This window comes from Dryobates pubescens, chromosome 13 (genome assembly GCF_014839835.1).
Source record: "Dryobates pubescens isolate bDryPub1 chromosome 13, bDryPub1.pri, whole genome shotgun sequence".
In the NCBI taxonomy this organism is placed as follows: domain Eukaryota; kingdom Metazoa; phylum Chordata; class Aves; order Piciformes; family Picidae; genus Dryobates; species Dryobates pubescens.
Window position 1 is genome coordinate 32,947,153 of NC_071624.1, and position 20,757 is coordinate 32,967,909.

Here is a 20,757-nt window from a genome sequence, read left to right on the forward strand (position 1 = left end):
CTCTGCCCCCACCGAGGAGCACCGAGCCCCTCCTGTGCCACGGCCACCATCACCCTGAGCCTGCTGGAGCTGCTGCTGGGCACGGGGCACCCAGCCTGGGGGTGCTGGGGGTGTAATACCCTGCAGCCTCCTCCCACACAGAGCCCCTTCCCCAGCCAAGTGCCCTCCTCGGCGGGCGCTGGGGGTGTCCGCGGGGCCGTGCGGGGTGCCCGGGCAGCAGGAGCGGTGCCCGGGGCCGTGCGCGGTGCCGTGCGGGGTGCCCGGGCAGCAGGAGCGGTGCCCGGGGCCGTGCGCGGGGCCGTGCGGGGTGCCCGGGCAGCAGGAGCGGTGCCCGGGGCCGTGCGGGGTGCCCGGGGCCGTGCGCGGTGCCGTGCGGGGTGCCCGGGCAGCAGGAGCGGTGCCCGGGGCCGTGCGCGGGGCCGTGCGCGGTGCCCGGGCAGCAGGAGCGGTGCCCGGGGCCGTGCGGGGTGCCCGGGCAGTTGTTACTCAGGGATTACACGGGCGGCACTGGTGCCGCAGCTCTTGCAAATCCGGGCCGGGGACCCTTTTGCTGCCGGGAACAGAGAGCTGCCCTTACCGGCAAGGTCAGCAGATGAATCGGAGCCTGCGGAGCTGCGGCTGCCGGCCCAGGCTCCCCCTGTAGGGCCCCGGCAGGTGGGGGCAGGGCGGCAAGCCTGCTTAAACACTGATAAGTGAATTCAAAAGCTCGCTTAGCAGGGCTTTCACTCTTATCTCTTCAAACAATACCAACGAGAAGTTATCACATTTGAAGTGTTTCGCATTACCCTTTTAACATACAGCCGGCAGCTCCCAGGAAGAAGGAAGGGGGAGGGAGCCCAACCAAAACCCAACCTGCCCTGCTGCTCCAGCGGCGAAGGACACAGGAGTCAAACGGGAAAGGGGTGGCACAGCTGCAGCAGGGTTCCAGCAGCCCTGAGAGCAGCCGGCACAGCAGACCCCGGCTGCAGCGGGAACCATTCCACCCACACCAGCCTTGCAGCAGCCAAGTGCCTCCCCTGGCTGCCTTCCAGAGCCCTGGCTGCCAAACCGGGAGCTTTGGAAATGATGCTGGGAAACCAAAGAGCTGCTCCCAGCCAGAGGACCACAGCAGCCAGGGAGGTCTGTGGGGCAGCCCTCTGCACCAGAGCAGCCTGCTGCGAGGCTCCACACTGAGCTGAAGGATCTGGCTCACTAACGAGCGCGGGATGCTCACCACAGCTTGCCTCAGGGCTCTGAAAACCAGCCCTGGATCCTGCAGCCCCTGGGCTTTGCTCCCCACAGCTCCCCAGACACTGACTCTGGCAGCTTGGGTGAGCTTCACAGGAGGGCTGTCACTGCTGGGCCAGCACAGCTCCATGCCCTTCCCTGAGAGCTGCTTCTTGAGCACCAAGAGCTGCCCTCCCATGGCACTCCTGCCTGCCACCCACACCCAGGGCTCACCTCTCCAAGGGAAGTGCCACAGTTCCTCCACAGGGCAGGGACCTGTCCTCTGCTGCCTCTCCCTGTGCTGATTGAGAGGGCTGAGGAGCAGCACCAGCAGGAACAGAGAAAAGCTCTGAGGGCTTCCTGGAGCTGGCAGCTCCTGGGGAGGCACCAGGCCCACAGCAGCCTACAGAGCAGGCAGGATCCCAGCAGTGACCCTGGCTGAGCTGCTCAGAGAAGCTGAGCACCACCTCCTCGTCCCTGCTTTTAAACAGCCCCAATCACAGCTCAAGTCCCTGCAGCTGAGCAGGCTGTCCATGGCTGTGGTGGCCTCTGCTCCCTACAACACTGAGGGTGGTGGGAGGCTCATTATTGGAAGCAGGTGACTGGAAGGGAGACTTAGATCTGTAATGGTGAGGTGCAAAAGTGATTAACTACCAGCAGCTGTGCAAACAGCTCCAGGGACACAGGGAGTGCAACAATGCAGCCAAGGGCTGCATCCAGTCTAAGCTTCCCCTGCACAAGCGTCCACCCCACACTGCTCCTGCAACCTCAGCCTGGCCTTGGTTGTTGCTGCTCAAAGCCACCCAGGCCCCCACTAGCACAATGCTGGTGGGGCTGACAGCCAGGGCTCTGGTGACAAGCAGCTGACAGAGGTTTTAGTGTAAGCCACAAAGCAAGGCCAGAGTGGTCCCAAGCCACAGCCACCTGCACCTATCCTTGACACAGACTGAGCACAGCAGGGTAACAAAGGCCCTCCTGGGGATTTCACTCCTGGCTTCTGACCTTTGGCTACCAAAGCCCCACCAAGCCCTCAGCTGTGCCCTCTCCTCTGGCCAGCGGTGCCCTGGTGCTGGAATGCCTCAGCAGTGTGATGGTGAAGCCAGGAGGGCTGAGTCAAGCCCAGCAGCAAAGATTAGTGCTGGACTGGGACCTCACCAAGGTTTAACTGCAGAGAGCCCTCCAGGTGTCCCCAGTGCTGTGCTCCCCCCGGCACAGGCAGTGTGAGCTGGGAGCTGCAGAGCTCTCTCTGTTTTAAGGCCATGGTGATTATGTAAATGACATTTAAATCCTCTTGGCTGGGTGAAAAATAAAGTCCCACATTCCAGCTCTGCAGCCAAGCACCAGAACACGTTTAGCCCCCAGCCCAGCCCCCCAGCCACAGCTCTCCTGAGGCTGTCACACAAACGTGGGTGACCTGATTGCAGGGCTGGGGGGGTCCCTGCTGCTCTGACCTGTGTGGCCCTCCCCTGGCAGAGCACTGTGCTGCAGGATCCAGGGCAGGGACTGCCACAGATGGGCTGAGTGTGGCAGGAAGCAGAGGTGCCCCTGGAGCTGGAGAGAAGGGCACTGAGCCCCCACTCCTTTTCCTGAGCTGGAGTGATGTTGATGGTCCCTCAGTGAGGCTTGGAGGAGCAAACCCTTCGTGGGGGCTCAGCAGGAGGCTGCCCAGGCAGAGATGTGAGGAGCCAGGGTGGCAGGGGGCTGGTGGGGCCAGTCCTGGTCTAGCCCTGGGTGGGTTCTTCACTCCTGATCGTTCCAAACAGCGACCGATACAGCTCCGTCCTGGGGGAGAGACACAGGAGGGGCAGAAGTTACCTTCCAAGGCCCAAGTGGAAGCAAGGAGGCTGCCACTCCCCAGAAGGAAAGGGCCATTAAAAATGCATCTGACAATCTTCATTAATAAATACAGACAAAGGGGAGAACCTGAGACCCCTGCCAGGCACAGGTGGATGCTGCTGTGGCTCTGCTCCCACAGCTCTGCACAAGGAGGCTGCCTGCACCCTGCCCTTGCCAGACAAGCTCCTCAAGTAAGGAAACAAGACTGGGTAGTTTAACAGGCTGTATGAGGCCAGAGAGCCATCAGGAGGATTCCATCAGGCAGCCTGGCAGGGGCTGTGAGTCAGTCTCCATGCATTTCCTTGGAGCTGGTGGTACTTGAGAAACAATGGGAATGGCCCAGCAAAGGGTGCCAGGCAAAGCACAGCAGCAGCTCTGCCAACAGCAGCAAGAGCCCCTGAAAAACAGCCCTGGTGGCTTTAATCTTGGAACCAAAGGAACCTGGGAGGAGAGATGGGGCAGGAGAGAGCCCTGTCACAGACCACACACTGCTAGAAACCAAAGGAAGAGCAGCAGCAGAGCTCTGCTTTCTCACAGGCACTTTGTAAGGCACAGCCTGGGGGGTGTGGGGGTGCAGGATGGGATTCTCCCCTCTGGATCACCACCTCCTGAAGCAATGACCAAATGCTCTCACTGCCATGGGTCAGTGCCCCAGTGGTTTACTTGGGACACCACAGGCAGGCTGGCCCTGCAGTGCTGAGCCCAGCACCCCCACGGCTGCCATCCTGCTGGGCACGATGCTGGCTAAGAACACAGCGTGGACATGCCCCTGACAGCGCCAGGAGCAGGCACCTGAGGGCCCCCACTCCCCTAATTTCACCTGCTGAAGCCATGCCACGACCCAGCCTTTTCTTCTCCCCTGTCCTCATCACCAGGCTGCCTTTCTTCTCCAGCATCTCCCCTCAGCAGGCTTTAACCATGCAGAGAGTAAAACTCATCAATCCTCCAGGTTTAACCTTGTCTCTGTTTCAATTCACCAGGGTAAGTGTGGCTTTTAATACTTTCAGCCCCCTTAAGGCTATGCATAATGAACTTGGATTTTGGTTCAAAACCATCAAATTCCTCCCCTCCACCTGCAGATATCAAACATCAGACTTGAGCCACTGGGTTGAAACCACCCCCCCTGCCAGCCTGCCACCTCCAGAGGCAGGGAGGGTGACTGCAGCACAGAGAGGGCCCTGGCCTGGGCAGCAGGACCCTGAGTGAGTAGTTAAGAGCACTCCCAGCTGGGGTGCAGAGTGTGCCAGGAGCAGGGCACGCAGGGCAGCCTGGCACCAGCATTTAACTCTCCCTTACTGCCACCACAAAGCCAAGCAATGAGCACTAACATTTTTATTTCCTCTGAACTGTCACTTAGGCTGCAGAGGGATAATTACCCACTGCCACTGCAGGGAGCTTTTATCACCCTTGCTGAGGCATTTGCTAATTTAATACTTCTCCTCTATTATCATAAACCTGTTTCTGGAAAAAAATGGGCAGGGAGCTCACAGCCACTGCCATAACACATCTGTGGAGGTGCCCTGGCCCCAGGCCTGGGGCAGCTCTTCTGAGGACAGTGTGGGTGGCTCCATGTGCCCAGGCTCTCACCCCTGCCCAGCACCAGGGCTGGGCCACAGCCCCCTCCAGAGTGTGCCATGCACCAGCAGCCTGAGGCACAAGGTTTGCTGAGAGAGGTTTTCTTCTGCTCTCAGAAGCAGCCTGGGCTTGGCACAGCGTGGTTCTGGCTGGGCTGGTTTGTGGGAAGAGCCAGGAGGGATGTCCCAAACTCACAGAACCGTTTGGGCTGCAACAAACCTTCAAGGTCAGAGTCCAGCCATTGACTCCTGCCAGGCTGCTGCTAACCCATGGCCCTCAGCACCACACCTCTGCCTCTCTGGAGCCCCTCCAGGGATGTGCAGTCAGCCACCTCCCTGGGCTGCCTGGACCAGGGCTTGAGAACCCTTTTAGGGAAGAAGTTTCTTCCAATGTCCAACATCCCTTGGTGCAACCTGAGTCCATTTCCTCTTGTCCCCACCTCACTCCAGCCTCCTTTCAGGGAGTTGTAAAGAGCCAGAAGGTCTCTCTTCAGCCTCCTCCAGACTAAACTGGAGAAACTGGAGCAGGGAAGGTTTAGGTTGGACATCAGGAGGAAGTTCTGCAGTGAGGGTGGTGAGACACTGGAACAGGTTGCTCAGGGATGAGGTTGAGGCTCCATCCCTAGAGACATTCAAGATCAGCCTGGATGTGTCCCTGGGCAGCCTGCTCTAGCTGGAGGTGTCCCTGCTGCCTGCAGGGCTTGGACAGGATGACCTTGGAGGGTCCCTCCCAGCCTGATGCAAGCTGTGAAACGTTTCCCCCTCACACCAGCCCACAGCCATCTGCCTACTGAGCAGCCACAGGCTCAAGGCATGAATGGGAGCAGAGGTGCCCCTCTCTCCCCTGGCTGTGGTGCCAGCAGCAGTGACATTTGCATACCAGGTTTTTATTCTTCCCTGGGAGCACAAAGCATAAAAGCTGTGCACAGGTGGCTGGAGAAGCCTCCCTCCTGCTCCAATGCAGCTTTCATCCCCCTCTGAAGTTCCCAAACTGCTGCTTTCTCCCTCTCTGTTTCCAGAGGAGTCTGAGCAGAGCAGCCACAGCTGCCTGCCAAGTGCCTGCAGCCCTGCATGAGGAGGGGACCATCCTTTGTGTACCTTAGCATCCCATAGGCCTGGGATGATTTCCCTCTTTCACAGCTTGCCTGTTTTATAACAGATTTGATGCAGGAGAAGACAAATTGTCTGGGGAAGGAAGGACAACAAATCATCTTGCAGCCCTTAGCAGGTCCTTTCTCCCCTTTAAGCAGAGACATTTCCATAACAGAGGTCTGGCTGCCTGCTCAGGGATGTCAGACACCCAGCTGGGACACGATGATTCCAGGCTGCTGGCACCAGCCAGGGTCAGCTCCACCACTGCACTACTGCCAGCTTCAAGGGACACAAACCCTCCTTGTTCCAACCCCACCCCTCTGACAGCTGCTTAAAAGCCACCTGGGATCCTGCACCACATCTGCCTGGGCTGGTGGCTGAGGCAAAGGGCAGGATGGCACCAAAGCCAGGGTGCCTCAGGTCTCCCTGCACTCAGCACCAAGCCCCTGACCAAGCCAGCTCAGGAGTGCAGCACTGCACCTGCACCGAGCAGTCCTGCAGCTCCCTGAGGGACCCCAGAGGCTCTTGGCCACACCAGGAGCCTCTTCCAGAGGAACATTCATTTCCCCTAACTCATCAGAGCACTGCATGCTGAGGCACTGCCCTCCATGGGACTGCCTTGGGTTCCCACAAGACAGCCAATGAACCCAGGCCAACCTTTCCTCCTCCAGGCTGTGCCTATACTAACTTGGGAGAACTCTCCTCACACCACCAGCAGCCAAGGTCTGTGCCAGCAGCACAGAAGCTGCAGCAGGAAGGGGCTGTGCAGTGGGGTGGCTGTGCTGGATTGACAACTGCAGAGCCCAAATTCCTCCACTAATCTACTCCCATGGAGGTTTAATGCCCAAAGCACAAAGTGAGTGAAGTCAGAGGCTGGCATCTCTCCAACCTTTTATTTTCTATATTTAATATTAAACTCTTCTGTCACATAAGTAAATTAATCTTTTAATGCCAGGATTTCCTACCACGTTCCCCCCTCTGCTTGCAGAGGCTCCCAGTGACACAGCAGCTGAGTGAGAGCACAGCAGCCTGGCCCCAGGGGGGATGCTCCAAATCCAGACCCCCGGCAGCTGGCCGCCCTGGGTTCCATCAGTCTGAGGCCACCTTCCTCCCTCTCGTGTGGCGCACAACAGACACAAGGACCTCTGTAATGCAGACCCCTTGCTGAGGCTAACCCAACCTAAGAGCTGGGGCCTTTCCCTCACCTTCCCCCAGTCCCAGGCTGAGGAGCCCTGCTGCAGCCAGGCCCCTGCCCGGTGCCAGGCCCCGGCCGTGCCGCTCTGTGCGGCGCCGGAGGGGCTCCCACGTGTGACGCTGCCAGCAGCCACAGCACTTTGCACACCGTGTCAGGCCCAGCTAATGCAGAGCTGTAATCCTCTTTAGCAAGAGATCAGATCAGTGCCATGAGTTATGTTCATTCTGTAATCTGATAAGGAAGAGAGGCAGCCTCTAATAAAAGAGTAATGAGAGCCCTTAATGACGCTGCTGAAGGTAGCGCAGTGAAAGCCCTGCTGCTGTTCCAGCTGATTAGATCACTGCTGCACATCTGCAATCTTGTTTTACCTGGCAGAAGAACCTGAGTCCTCCTGGGAGATAAAGATGCCTGCACCAAACATCTGTGTCCTTTCAGAAGGCCTCTGCTGCAGAGCTGCCCCCCGGCAGAGCTCTGCTGGCACAGCTGCTGCTGGAGGGTCTGTGCTCAGCGCCGCCCCCAGCTCAGGGACCCCTTCCAGCGCCTCACACTGCTGTGCAGAGTCCCCTTCCTCAGGTCATGCCTTGTAAGGGCCTGGCCAGAAAAAGCCCAGAGGGCCTGGAGCATGACCACATCACTGCAAATGGATCCCTGCATTCCCAATCTAGGAACTCACACTTGCAAGCAATAAAATCTCCTCCTGGCACAGAGGCAGCTCTGAGCTCCCCTCTCCTGTGGACAGCCTTGCTCCTTTCTGTGTCATTCCTCTCCAGTTTAAAGCAGCTGCTGAATTCTCCTTGCCTTGCCTGCTGTGGCTCTGCTGCTGCAGAGCTATTATGGCCCATGGCAGTGCAGGGGCATGTGGAAGAGGGCTGGAAAGTGATCCCCAGGGAGTGGCTGTGATTTCCAGCAGCAGAGATCTTCATTTGGGGAGAGCTGCACCAAAGCACCTACAGAGGGCTAATTTCCAGAGCCTGGCCACTCCAGTACTTTGAGTGTGTTTTATGTCTGTACTCAAACAGCAGTGGTGCAGACTGGGGAGGAAAGGAGGCTGAGCTAAATAGCAGCCAGGTCTGCAGTGTGCAGAGCAGCAGTGCCCCCCCCAAACAGAGGCTGCTGCAGAGAGCAAACAAGAACCTGGACTTAAAGCCCACACTGAACAGGAGTGGAACAGATTGCAGCTGAGGGAAACTGGAGCTCAACATTAGGCCTAAACAATGCCACAGCACAGCCTGTGGGGAGGAAGCTGCGGGAGGACAGGAAAGCCTGCAACAGGCACAGGCAGGGCACAACCACAGCACTCTAACCTCTGGTGTTTGCAGGCAGACCTCTGCTGCACAGGAAGGGAATCAGAGTCATAGAAGCACAGAGTGACCTGCTCAGGGTCAGCCACAAAGGCACCAGCAGCACTCAGAACCTGCCCAGGATTTGCTGGAAAGCCTGAGCTGGGTGGAATGGGGCACAGCTGCCCACACGGGCTGACCCTCAGCACATCAAGGCCAGGCTGGCTGAAGCCACAGCAGCAGCTGAGTGACTGAGCTGCCATCAGCAGGCTCTCCAAAGTGCCCAAGCAGCTGAAGGCAAGAGCCAAGTTCCTGCAGCCACTGCCATTTCTGTCCCAAGGAGACTCTAAGCCTGGGCAGCACCTGGAGACAGCAGCTCACCTGCCTGCTTCCAAAATGCTTCCACACAACCAGATTCTGAAACTGCAGGAGTTTGAAGGCAGGGATCAAGATGCAGGTGCTGAGGTGTATGAAAATGCCTTGTTTGGTGTCCCAGCAACCACAGAGTGAATGCTCAGCCAGGCTGCCCGGCCAGATGTGACCAAGACACCGGGCCACGACACCAGTGACAAATGGGCAACTGATAAGGAGACAGGGAGGGGGAGACAGCCTGAAGAACAGGTCAATAGCACACTGCCATGGAGCCATTTGAGAAGCATAATTAATCTGTTACTCACCTGGCATCATCATTCATTGCACAGTGGTCAATGGGTGCCATGAAGCTCACCAGCTTGCTATGGACGTGGTACCTGAGGAGCACAGCACAGCAGCAGGCAGCACATCAGTGACTCAATGCAAAGGTTGCTGTGCCTGCAGTGCAAGGCAGTGGCTGTGCTGGGGTCTAATGAGTCACTGCTTGGAGCTGGCAATCCCCCCTCCCCTCCCTCCTCCTCCTCTCCTGTGACAAGCTGTGTTACTGTCCCACTTTTCAAATCAGGACCCTAAGAACCCCAGTTTAGCACAGGGAAAAGATTCCATGCCTTGTGGCAGCAGCACAGGACCAGGAGGCCCTGGCAGGAAGATCAGGTGTGCCCACAGGAGCCCTCCATGGCACCTGAAGAAAGCCCTGTCCCAGGGAGGGGCAGCAGGGCTGCCTGGTGTCCAAGCAGCTTGCTCAGGCTCAGCTGTGGGTGTCTGGGGTCAGCTCACTGTGCCTCTCGGTGCCCCATTTCCTCCTCTCTGAAGGCACAGTACTCATGCCAAAGGGAAGAGCAGCTGCTTTAGGAAGCACTGGGCTTAGCTGGACCACTCTGAGAAGCTGCAGCTCGAGTGCAGGTTAACCCTGAGCCACAGCCACCACAGTTCCTTTCAGGGCTCCCTCCCCTGCAGGGCCAGGGCAACTTCTATTTCAAGCAGAAAAGGCAGGAAGGATGCAAGAGGCAACTGCCTTGGGCAGACAGCTGCTGTGTGAGGGATGCTGCAGCTCAGGGACTGCACACAGTGAGAGCCTTCCCCATCACTCCTGGAGCTTTACGAGGCTGCCTCAGTGGTGTGATGTTGTCAGGAGTTTTGACTGACTCATGAATGCAGCCAATTATGGGTGATGCTGACAGAAAAGAATATTGATAGGCAATAATTACAGGCTTTTCAGGCCAACAAAGTAGCTCTTCCCTCTTTTAATAAATTATCTTATGACATCTATCTTAAAAATTGCTATGGCAGGCCTGACCCAGGCTGACTCCACTGACTCCCTATCAGATGCCATCTCAGCTCAGGATTTATAGTTTACTCACAAAAGGATGGTTAATGCTGCAGATTGCTCAGCAAGCAGTGCAGCTCTGCAATGCCTCCCTGCCACACTCACCTCCTCCACCACAAATCATGCACTCATGCTAAACCCTCCCAGGATAACATCTATCTGCTCTGCACAGAGGGGGAAGACCCAACCCCAGCCTCTCCAGACTCCTTCCCTTCCCACCTTACTATGTGGAAGCTGGAGCAGGGAGATTGAGACTGGAGATGAGGAAGAAATTCTTGCCAGTGAGGGTGGGGAGACTCTGGCACAGGCTGCCCAGGGAGGCTGTGGCTGTCCCCTCCCTGGAGGTGCTCAAGGCCAGGCTGGATGAGGCCTTGAGCAACCTGGGCTGGTGGAGGTGTCCCTGCCCATGGCAGGGGGCTGGCACTGGATGACCTCTAAGGTCTCTTCCAACCCAAATGACAGAATCACAGAATGTTAGAGGTTGGAAGGGACCTCCAGAGATCATCCAGTCCAACCCCCTGCCAGAGCAGAGTCACCAAGGAACACATCCAGGTGGGTCTGAAAGTCTGCAGAGAGGGAGACTCCACAGCCTCTCTGGGCAGCCTGCTCCAGGGCTCAGCAGCCTCACAGTCACAAAGTTTTCCATGATGCTCCTGTGGCTCCATCACACTGCACAAGAGGAGCTGATTGGCTTTCCCTGGAGATCTCAGCTCCAGATCACTCAGGGACGTTTGAGCAACTCTCTCAGTGCTCTCTGAGACTGCTGAGCACTCCTGCCAAGGCTGATGTGGGCACTGCCCACAGCCTGCAGCCACCCAAGCCCTTATGCTACGCTCCAAGAACACTGAGCTTCTCCAGTGGATGCCCCAGAAGAAGACATCCTGCCCTAAAAGGAAGGAGTAGGGCTACCAATCCACCCCAAAGCCAGCCCAGCAGAGTGCCTGCCAGCCCCAGAAGCTCTGCCTGCTGGCAGCAGCTGTGACCCACCTGATCCTCCTTCCTTTGCTGGCTTTTCTGTCCACTTTCTTCTTGATTTTGCTCCGGAGCTTCTGGATGGCCAACCACTGCCTGAGGGGGCAAACCACCATGAGAGAGCCTGCTGGCACCTGCAGGCCTGTGAGGGAAATCACAGCTCCGCGCAGGCAAGCTCTTGACTCCAGAGTGAGGGGATGAGGGACCCTCCAAACGCCATCACTGAGCAGCTAAAGGCAGAGGAAGGCTGAGAACACCTGAGTGGGGCTGGCCTCTGAGAAAGGGCTCTGGAGAGGGGCAGAGAATCCATCAGGAAATGTTGTGATGGTGAAAGAAACTTTTGCCCACGTCCAGCAAGCCCCAGGTTTTAGTGGCATGTGTCAGACTGCCTGGGTGTGTGTCTGAGCCCCTGTGGCAAGCTCCCCACTATAATTTAGCAGGATGCAGACAAAGCCCCATGGAGGCTGATTGCTCTGCACAGCTAGCTGACTTACAATGAAATAGATTACAGCCATTAAGATTAGATTAAGATTGCAGTAATGAGATCTTGCCAGATTCTTTCCCCTGGTGGTGAGCTTTCATTGTATGAATCAGGTGAGATGACACTCAGCTTTGTGGAGAAAAAAGAAATACATTTATAACCAGGAGGTCTTCCCCTGCTGGAACCTCCTCTGCCCCGCTGGAGCTCAGCTCCCCCTTCCAAACACATCCAGGCATCAGACAGCAGCTCCTGCAAGTGTCCAGTGCTCCTCCTTCCTTTGTGTAGCAACAGCTGGAGCATCATTTAGGGCTTCTTGGTCAGGTTTAAGTGGAGGTGGTGGGGAGAAAATACAATTTGTAACATCCTTTGCAAATCTGAAGCAGGAAGTAAATTCAGAGCACCTCCAGCCCCATGCTGACTCTGTTCATGAAGCTGTCTCCTGTAACAGATCAGCTGAGGATGTGGCAGACCACCTGCTCTTGCCATGGGCTTTCTTCTGACATGGTCTAGTGGTCATGGAGGTGCTGAGTAGAAGGCTGGAGTTGACCTTGGAGGCCTTTTCCATCCTTAATGAGTCTATGATTCTAGATTCCAAAGGAAGCCTCTCTGGAGCTCCAGGCCGGACCAGAAGCAGGGTCTGCCAGGAGCCCTTTCACAGGTGTCAGCAGTTCTGTTTGGTAAAGATTCCTGACAGTACTCAGGGACCAAGAATGAAAAGCTGGACCAAGCCTGTGGCCTCCATGGCTTTCCCTGCACCTGGAATATTCTGCCTGGACAGCAGCTCTGCTCTGCATGTCCCTCTGAGCCGGGGGAAATCCCTGCTCAAGTGTCCTGGCCATGGCCCGAGGCAGCACCATGGGCACCTGAACTTTCAGTTACCTTCCTGGGGTCCTGACCTCCTCCACCTGTCTAAGTGCAGTAGGCAGACGGGCTGGGAGGGCCTCAGAGCCCTGTGTACCCGGTGCTGGTTCTCCTCGAGGCTCCGCTCCTTACCTGCCCATCGCAACCTGGTCGTTGGGGTCCCACGAAGTGGTTTTACGCTCGATGAATTCCCGGAGGAGCTGCAGGAAAGACACAGCCCCAGGTGAGAGCCAAGCCAGGCCACGGGGTGCAAAGCAGCTCACAGCTCTCCCAGAAGGCTGAAGGAGCTGGCTGCCAAATCCCCACGGGGACCTGCAGGCTCCCCAGCACAACCCAAGCCCAGGCTTTGGTTCCATTGCTCAGATGCTGCTCTGCGTGCAGGGCACCTCCACACGGGAGGCTGATGGAGGCTGATGGAGGCTGATGGAGGCTGATGGCTGTGCTGAAGGCTGAAGCCACTCTGCATCATGGCCCTTCCAGGAAGGTCTCCAGAGAACCTCTGCCAGGAGCACAGCACCAAAGCCACTACAAAGTGCTCCTGCATAGCATTTGAGAGGGATCTGCCCTGCAGTGTGCCAGGGCTTACCCAGGGGACAGCTGGCACCTGTCAGACACCTGAGCAGGATCTAGAAGGCTACAGAGTCAGAAGAGACAACCAGCTGAGGTGAGACAGCAGCAGTGCTGAGCACAGCTTAGCTCCTGACCCATGCTGTGCTCACAGCATTGGCCCCCAGACAGCCCCCCAGCACCAGTGCTGCCCCTCCAAGCACAGCTGGCACCAGAAGATGTCCCAGGCACAGTGCCATGTGAGAGACCTGCTGATCCCTGTAGCTCCTGATCATTCATACCCTGCTGGAGGGAGGGAGGGAGAGAAAAGATGTGCACCCCAGAGGAGCAGAATGCCATCAGGCAGAGATGGGCAGCATTTATGACCCTCAAACAAGAGACACTCAAGCAACAGAGAGAATATTTACACCTGTCCCCAGCCTTCCTCTCCTGCCAGGCACACATCAGATCTCAACAAAAAGAGCAATTCAAGCATAATTAAAAACCTGCCATCACTTCCCTGGCTTTTCCTATTTGCTTATTTGTGCAGATTATCACTGCAGCAATTACAGCTGAAAATTCCAGGAGAGAGGCCACTGCTTGATTATCTCCAGCAAACAGCAAGCTACTTCTCTGCCCTGTTTATCTGATTGATTCCCAACATCTCTCTGGCACACAATCTATCAGTTTATCTCTCCCACTTCATCACAGTCACTCCTGGCAGCTAAATACAAGATCCAAATCCAGTGTTACACAGAGACACGACACAGTAAACCTGTGTAACACTGCTGCTCTCTGAACAGCCGCCCCGCAGGCAGGCAGGAATGGGAGCTCGGCTCCCAGTCAATATTCTGTCAAAAGCAAGGCTGCAGGCAGGCTCTGAACAGCAGCAGGGAATGGTGCAGCAAGGGCTCAGGGGCTCCTCCTGTAGCAGCAGCAGGGTGCTCTCCTGTCGCCTCGCAGTGCGCCGTAGGAGCCTGCGGAGCGGCGGCAGCAGAGGCCCAGGCACACCGCGCTGCAGAGCTCCCGGCCCTGCAGGGCCAAGCAGCAGGACCCTGCAGGACTTGGTCTGCCTGGTGGCCCACCAAACACAGACTGCTGCCAAGACCATGGAATCACAGAGTCACAGGAGGCTGGGGGTGGGAAGGGAACTCTGCAGATCACTGAGTCCAAGCCCCCTGCCAGAGCAGGGTCACCCAGGGCAGGGCACACAGGAGCACATCCAGGGGGGGTTGGAAGCTCTCCACAGAAGGAGACTCCACAGCCTCTCTGGGCAGCCTGCTCCAGGGCTCAGCAGCCTCACACCAAAGAGGTTTCTTCTCATGCTGAGGTGGAACCTCCTGGGTGCCAGTTTGTGTGCACTGCCCCTTGTCCTGTCACAGGGCACCACTGAGCAGAGCCTGGCCCCTTCTCGCCCCCCACCCCTCAGATATTTACAGGCATTGCTCAGATGTCCTCTTACTCTTCTCTGGGCTCATCTGCCCCAGGGCTCTCAGTCTCCACCTGACCACACTGGTTAGAACAAGATGCCTTTTGGGGGCAGGTTCCTAGCACTGCACCCAGGAGGTGGGCAGGATCCTGCTGGAGAAGATCCCTCTCCTGCTGGGGAGGCAGAGCTTCCCATGATGCTGTGAAGGGCAGGGAGCTCCACTGCATGCTGCTTAGCAGGGATCCCATTATTTGCTGGGGGGCACATCCCCTCCTCTGTGGATGGAATTAGTAAGGAAAAGCTTTGTGCAGCAGGAGACTAAACCCTGCCCACAGTTGTCTCCTCTGCACTGAGCAGGCCACCAGCCGACAGCCATTAGTCGAGGCAGGAACACTTTGCTTGACCTTGGGGCTGACAGGGAAATGTTCCTCAGCTCAGCATCAACTGCAGGAGTGGGGACAGGGCTGGGGAGAGGAGAGAGAGAGATGGGGGGAAGTAACAAAGGGGCAGGGACAGGAGGGAAATTAGGGAGCAGAAATCAAAGCTGCGAAGCATCTTATTACATCCAAGCAGTGTTTGTCTGAAAGCTGAAGTTATAAATCATGCTAACAATGGTTACTAGAATAAAAGTGATGTAGCCAGAGGCTACCACTGAAAAAAGTCAGGCTGGGCCTGCCTCACTGCCTTTGGTCTTTAAGGATTTGATTAGTTTTTCCGCTTTCTAGTTCAGAGCCTTGCATTCAGCCCCTGCTCCAGAGCCAGCCAGGGCTCAGGGTACAGCAGGAATGATAAATTCATTTACTGCAGAAAGCAACACTGTTTTCACAGCACAAGACTTAAAACACTTCCCTAGCTATAATATTTCATTAAGCTTGGTGATTCTGCTTAAAATTTATTAGTCAAAACAGGAAACTCTCCTCAGACCCCCCAGGTTCCATCAGCAGTGATAAATGTGTCTCCCAATGGCTAATTATTAACTAGGAAGTGTAAGTAAATCATGATCAGCACTAAGCCCTGATGTGTGAAGAGCAGAGTTTGATACAGGCAATTCCAGCATCAAAAGGCTTGGATCTGAAACGTGTCCTTGTTCTGCCTCCCCACCTTGAGCTCCTCACATCTGCCCTGAGCTCCTCAAGCCTGAGCTCAGTCTCCCAGGGCCTGCCTGCGACGCAGCGCGACCGCGGCTGCAGCTCAGCAGCCAGCTCCGAGCTGCCCCTGCCAAGAGCTGGAACCAGGAGCACAAACTCTGCAAAGTGGCCAACAGGCAACAGAAGGCAGAAGAAAGCTGCTGAGCTGTTTGCTTTGCCTTTGGAACCATGTGATGCTGCCAAAAGTGGTCCTCAGGCAAAGCTATTAGAACCAACCCCACCAGGCTGCCCCAGTCAGAACCAGAGCTTCACAGAGTCACAGAATGGGTTTGGGTTGGAAGGGACCTTACAGATCATCCAGTGCCAACCCCTTGCCATGGGCAGGGACACCTCCCACCAGCCCAAGGCCTCATCCAGCCTGGCCTTGAACACCTCCAGGGAGGGGACATCCACAGCCTCCCTGGGCAGCCTGTCCCAGTGTCTCCCCACCCTCACTGTAAAGAATGTCTCCCTAATCTCCAGTCTCAATCTCCCCTCCTCAGACCTCAATCCATTCCCTCTCATCCTTACAGGTCTTTCCAACCCCAGTGATGCCATGGTTCTATGACTGCCAGCCCCACGGCTGAAGAAGGCAGAGGGATGCTGCATGGTTTGCCAAGGCCACGTTCACAGAGCTGGGAGCAGCTGGGCACTGCTGCCTCCTGAGCACACCAGCATTTCTCATTTTGGCCATGCACTGGCTGCCAGTGTGTCTAACACCACAGGTGCTGACCTTTCTGATTTGCAGCCCCCCAGGAACTTCCAGTTGAGACAAAGAGGGGAGAAAGCTGCAGGCAGCCTGGTGACAAAGGCTCACTTGTCCCAGACCGTGCAGATCAACTCCAATTAACACCTGGCAAAGCAGATCCAGGCTGTATCACAGCAAACAGTTGGGTTTAGAGAGCCTGGAGGTGTAAGCAGAACAAAAAGAACACTTTTCCTCTGATGTTACTCAAATCTTCAGAAAGAACCAGCAAAAGCAGGGGTCACTTCTGCCACAGTGCATCAAAGGCAGCTGCTCTGTCTCGAGGGGCACTGCTGCCTTTGATTCATCAGCCAGGTACCCGAGGAGGTGAGAAGCAGCCTTAGTGCTGGTGGTCACACAGGCAACATGAAACGGACCTGCCAGGCTCTCTGTGCCAATGAAATATCAAACAAGGGGCTGCCAAGGTTCATTCTGAACCAGCTGTGCACAACAATGGACAAGCAGAACCTCAGGCTGCTTCTGCCATCTTGAGTCACTTGCTGAAAGCAGCAGAATCCAGACTTGAGGCTTACCAGCAGCTGCTCACCCTTGCCAGGACACTGTCACACAGAATGGCAGGGGCTGGAAGGGACCTCTGCAGATCATCCAGTCCAACCCCCTGCCAGAGCAGGCTCACCCAGGGCAGATCACAGGAACACATCCAGGTGGGCCTTGAAAGTCTCCAGAGAAGGAGACTCCACAACCTCTCTGGGCAGCCTGCTCCAGGCTCCAGCAGCCTCACACTTGAGAAGTTTCTCCTCATACTGCGGTGGAATCCCCTGGGTTCTACCCAAGCACAATGGGAGGAAACCCAGGCAGTAACAGCTCATTTCAGTGTCTCAGCAGCTGAGGGGGGACAGTCCTCTCACCCACAGGCAGCCTGCCCAGCAAGCTGCTGCCAGCCCTCTTTGAAGGCTTCAGTGTTTTATTAAATGCTCTCCACCCAGCCAGGCTCTGCTCAGCTCCTGGAGCTGTGCTGCTCCCAGCCAGGACTGATTATCAGGGCCTGTTATAAAGTGTGATGGCATGCAACAGAACCAAACCAGGGGGAGGAGGGAGCAGGAGAGCAGAGAAGGGAAAAAAGGGGATTATGTATATTCCTAATTCTCCTTGGGCATACCTGCTGCCATCAATGATGAACATTTGTTCTGGGAAGAGCTGCTACCAGTGGAACGCTTAGCATATGAACACTAACCTAATTCCTGTTGGAAATAAACCAATTTCCATTCTCTCCTTTACTAGAGGAGTATTTCAACCTAATAATAAAATCTCCACTGTAGCATGTCAAACCAGCAGCTCCCTGGTAGCAGGCTGGAATTTTAAGTCTTAATGCTGCAGTACCAGCTGTAATGAATTCCACCTGAAGATGACTTCTGAAAAGAAAAAGACTTTTTCCTTTTGCTTCCCTTAAAACAGAATCACAGAAGCTCTTTGGGTGGAAGAGACCTTCAAGATCATCCAGTCCAGCCTCTGCCCCAGCGCTGCAAGGTCAGCACTAAGCCATGTCCTAAGCACCAGGTCCATGTATGAGAGTTTAAAAGAGAAGGAGATGGGGTCCAGGTCTAGCCTCTCCCTGCTCTCGGTGATGAGGAACCTTCTGAAGCAGTCTAACTATTCCCACCCAGTGCAACCCAAACAAAACCTTTTCACTTGCACTCTTCAGCTCAGCTTTATATCCCCATCCAGCATGGGCCAGCACAGGAGGAAATGTCACTGTTCAGAAAAGCAGAGTGTGAGAGAAGGCAAAGTGGGACGAGCAGAGAGAAGGGAATGAAATCCTGCACCGTGCAGCTCCACCAGCCCCACCTGCTGAATTCCACTCAACACCAAGACCTGGACAAGAAAATGCTTTTTTCCACAGGAAAAGCAGGTTCAGTACAGAGTGTTATAGATCATAACCAAACAGTGCAGCTACTTATTCTGCTGTCTTTAACTCAGGCACAGCCAGCAGCCCTCAGTCATTTTGACCTGCTTAAATCACACTGAAACGCACAGGAACTTTGTTTCCAGTGTCCTCCTTTATCTGGATGCTTCCCTTCCATAAGCCATAGGCAGTAAACACAATAATCACTACAAAATGGTATTTAGAAACATGAAAGTGATACTAAAACACACAAGGAAAAGGTCTGGACCTACAGTGAAACACCAAGCAAAACCCAAGCAGCCACCGAAAGGTCCTCACTCACCTGAACTGTTATGCACAGAGGGCAGCTTCTAAACGACCTCAGCTCCAACAAGCAGAGCTGCTGCTGCTGACTGCCCCTGAAGCAGCAGCCCCCTTTCTGTTTTATTCCCCTGTGCACATCCAGACACACAAAGGCACTGCCCAGCTCTGACCCACCGGAAGGCAAACACATTCTGTGGCCTGTCAGAGCCCCAGCGAAACGCAGCCTGCCCCTGCTGAGCGCAGCCCAGCTGCAGTCACCACCCCGGCCAGCACAGAGAGCACTTCATGAAACCAGCTTAACTGGGGGTGACAGAAAACACACAGCCATTTCCTTCTGCCTTGGCACGCAGTTGGCTTCAGCTCCAACCTCTGCCCAGCCCCACTCCAGAGAAGACATGAACCAGGGCAGCAGAAGAGGTGCTGCACGGTGGCTGGCGAGGGGCTGGCACCCTACAACCACCTGCACACAGTGCAGCAGGAATCTGTACAGATCACCTCACCCAAGAAGCACACTGGAGGAGAGGAGAAGGGTAGGAAAGAGGAAGGGAGGAAGGGAGGGAGGAAGGGAGGGAGGGATGAAAAAAAACCCCAAACAAAAAACCCAAACAAAACCCCCAAGCAAGAAAGGAAAATGAATGTGTGGCTGCCGGCGGCTCAGCAGATGTCTGTGTGATGTACGAGGCTGGGGGAAGCTGCCGGAGCCTGCTGCCAGGCAGTGCTGCTGCTGCAAGCCTCCCCCAGCCTCAGCAGCAGGTTTAGGGTCCATGGGGCTTCCGAGCTGCACCCATCCCTTGCTGTGCTGCCAGATGCTGCCGGCTGGTTGGCTGTGCGCAGGAGGCGGCAGTTGGTGGAGCAAGGAGCACAATCTGGAGGGGTTCCGGCGGTGCCACCCATCCTTCACCTCTGCCCAGCGCTCAAACAGCTCCAATTTGCTGCCACTTCCCTCCTGGGAAATGGCCAAGGCACAGTTGTGCCTGGCAGCCCCATTTGTTTTACTCAGGTGAGTCTCTTCCCTCAATGACCTCTATTACTTTAAGTTTTAATTTAGATTAACCCCAGCACCCCAATTAACCAGCAAGGGGAAAAGCTAAGCTGTGCCTCGACACTTCTCTGAGCTCACCACTTACAGGAGCTGCAGTGAGCAGCAGGGCAGAGGAGCCACTCCCTCCACAGTGGAGCCCTTCATGCCCAGGAAGAGCCTGCTCTGCACATGCCCACAGGCTGCCAGTCACAGCTATGCAGAGATTCACAAATTACAGCAGGCTGGAGTCTCCAAGGGCATCCTGCCCAAGCCCCCTGCACTCAGCAGGGACACCTCCAAGTAAAGCAGCTGCCCAGGGACACAGCCAGGCTGACCTTGAATGTCTCCAGGAACAGGGCCTCAGCCACATCCTTGGCCCTTCTCCTTGACCACTTCACATGATTTTGTTGTACTAACTCCATTTGTTCTGTGCTCTTAGGGCTCACTTGGCCCCCACAGCTGGGCTGCTGGTCCACTCGGAGCCTGAGCTCCACCACAGCATCACCCCAGCGTCACACAGATCTGGCCTCAGCCACTGCTGCCAACAAGACAGGCACTCTCCAATCTCCTTGTTAGAGCCCTCACAGAGGAACCCAGCAGCCCCAGCTGCCCAAGAGAGGCTTGCTCAGCTCACAGCAGGGAAGATCTTACAATAAATCCACAGCCTAGAGATGAGCTACTTGGAACAGAATCCTGGGTCTGAGGCAGGCTGCCTCGAGTAAGAAATGCGTGGCCATGGCACTCTGGGACAGGGTCTAACAGCCACGGGGGTGTCAGGTTGGACTGTGTGACCTTACAGGGTCTTCCCAGCCCATAGTTCTGAGACTATGATCCTCTGAGTAGAGCCCTCACAAACATGAACTGTTCAGACAGTCCCAGTTCTGCATGAGGCAAACATTTGCTTGGACATCCACAGCAGCAGAGTTGGAAGTGTGTTGGAAACCTTCTTGGAGGGCAGCATCACAGCTCCCTGTATTTCCTCTCCATAAATCAGGGAGAGGAACTGCTCATTTAATGCAGCTTTTTGTTCACCTTTAGTCCTGGCTCTGGACAGGAACCCCCAAACTTTGGAGGTATTCCAATACTTCTGGTTAACTCAGTTCTCAGAGCACAGCCACAAGGCAACAGCTCTCCTCCTCTGCTCTGGCACTTCGTGGCCACTCTAAGGACGGCTCAGGTCAGGAATCTCTGCCTGTCCAACAATACAATGGGACCTGGTTAGTCCTGAAGCTAAAGCTCCCCGTGGATCATCAGAGCAAAGCCAGGATGTGTGCTAGGGAGGGACTGGGAGTGAATCACACTCCTCAGTACGTGGCAATGTCAGCATCCCGTGGAGCTGGCACTGCTGCTTGTTAAATCAATCACAAACACGAGGCTTCCCTCAGCTGCAGCCTCCACACTCTGGGTGCAGATTCCCTGTTTCTGAGAGTTTTGCAAACACAAAGCAGAACTGGCCTGAATCCAAGCTGGCAGCACTCCAAGACAAGCACCAGAGCAGCCCTGCAGCTTTTCCATTCAGCAGCTGG

The 20,757-nt window shown here is 55.8% G+C and overlaps 1 protein-coding gene across 1 annotated transcript in view; it reads right to left on the bottom strand.

The window, feature by feature from the left end:
- Positions 1 to 1,677: 1,677 nt before the first annotated feature.
- Positions 1,678 to 20,757, bottom strand: part of AATF (apoptosis antagonizing transcription factor) — a 39,029-nt gene continuing 19,949 nt past the window's right edge. The window contains exons 9-12 of the mRNA XM_054166900.1: positions 12,329 to 12,396; positions 10,870 to 10,950; positions 8,861 to 8,932; positions 1,678 to 2,988 (exon numbers count right to left, since the gene is read on the bottom strand). Coding sequence (XP_054022875.1) covers positions 2,928 to 2,988; positions 8,861 to 8,932; positions 10,870 to 10,950; positions 12,329 to 12,396 — 282 coding nt within the window. The 3' untranslated portion in view covers positions 1,678 to 2,927. The remainder of the gene's footprint in view (positions 2,989 to 8,860; positions 8,933 to 10,869; positions 10,951 to 12,328; positions 12,397 to 20,757) is intronic.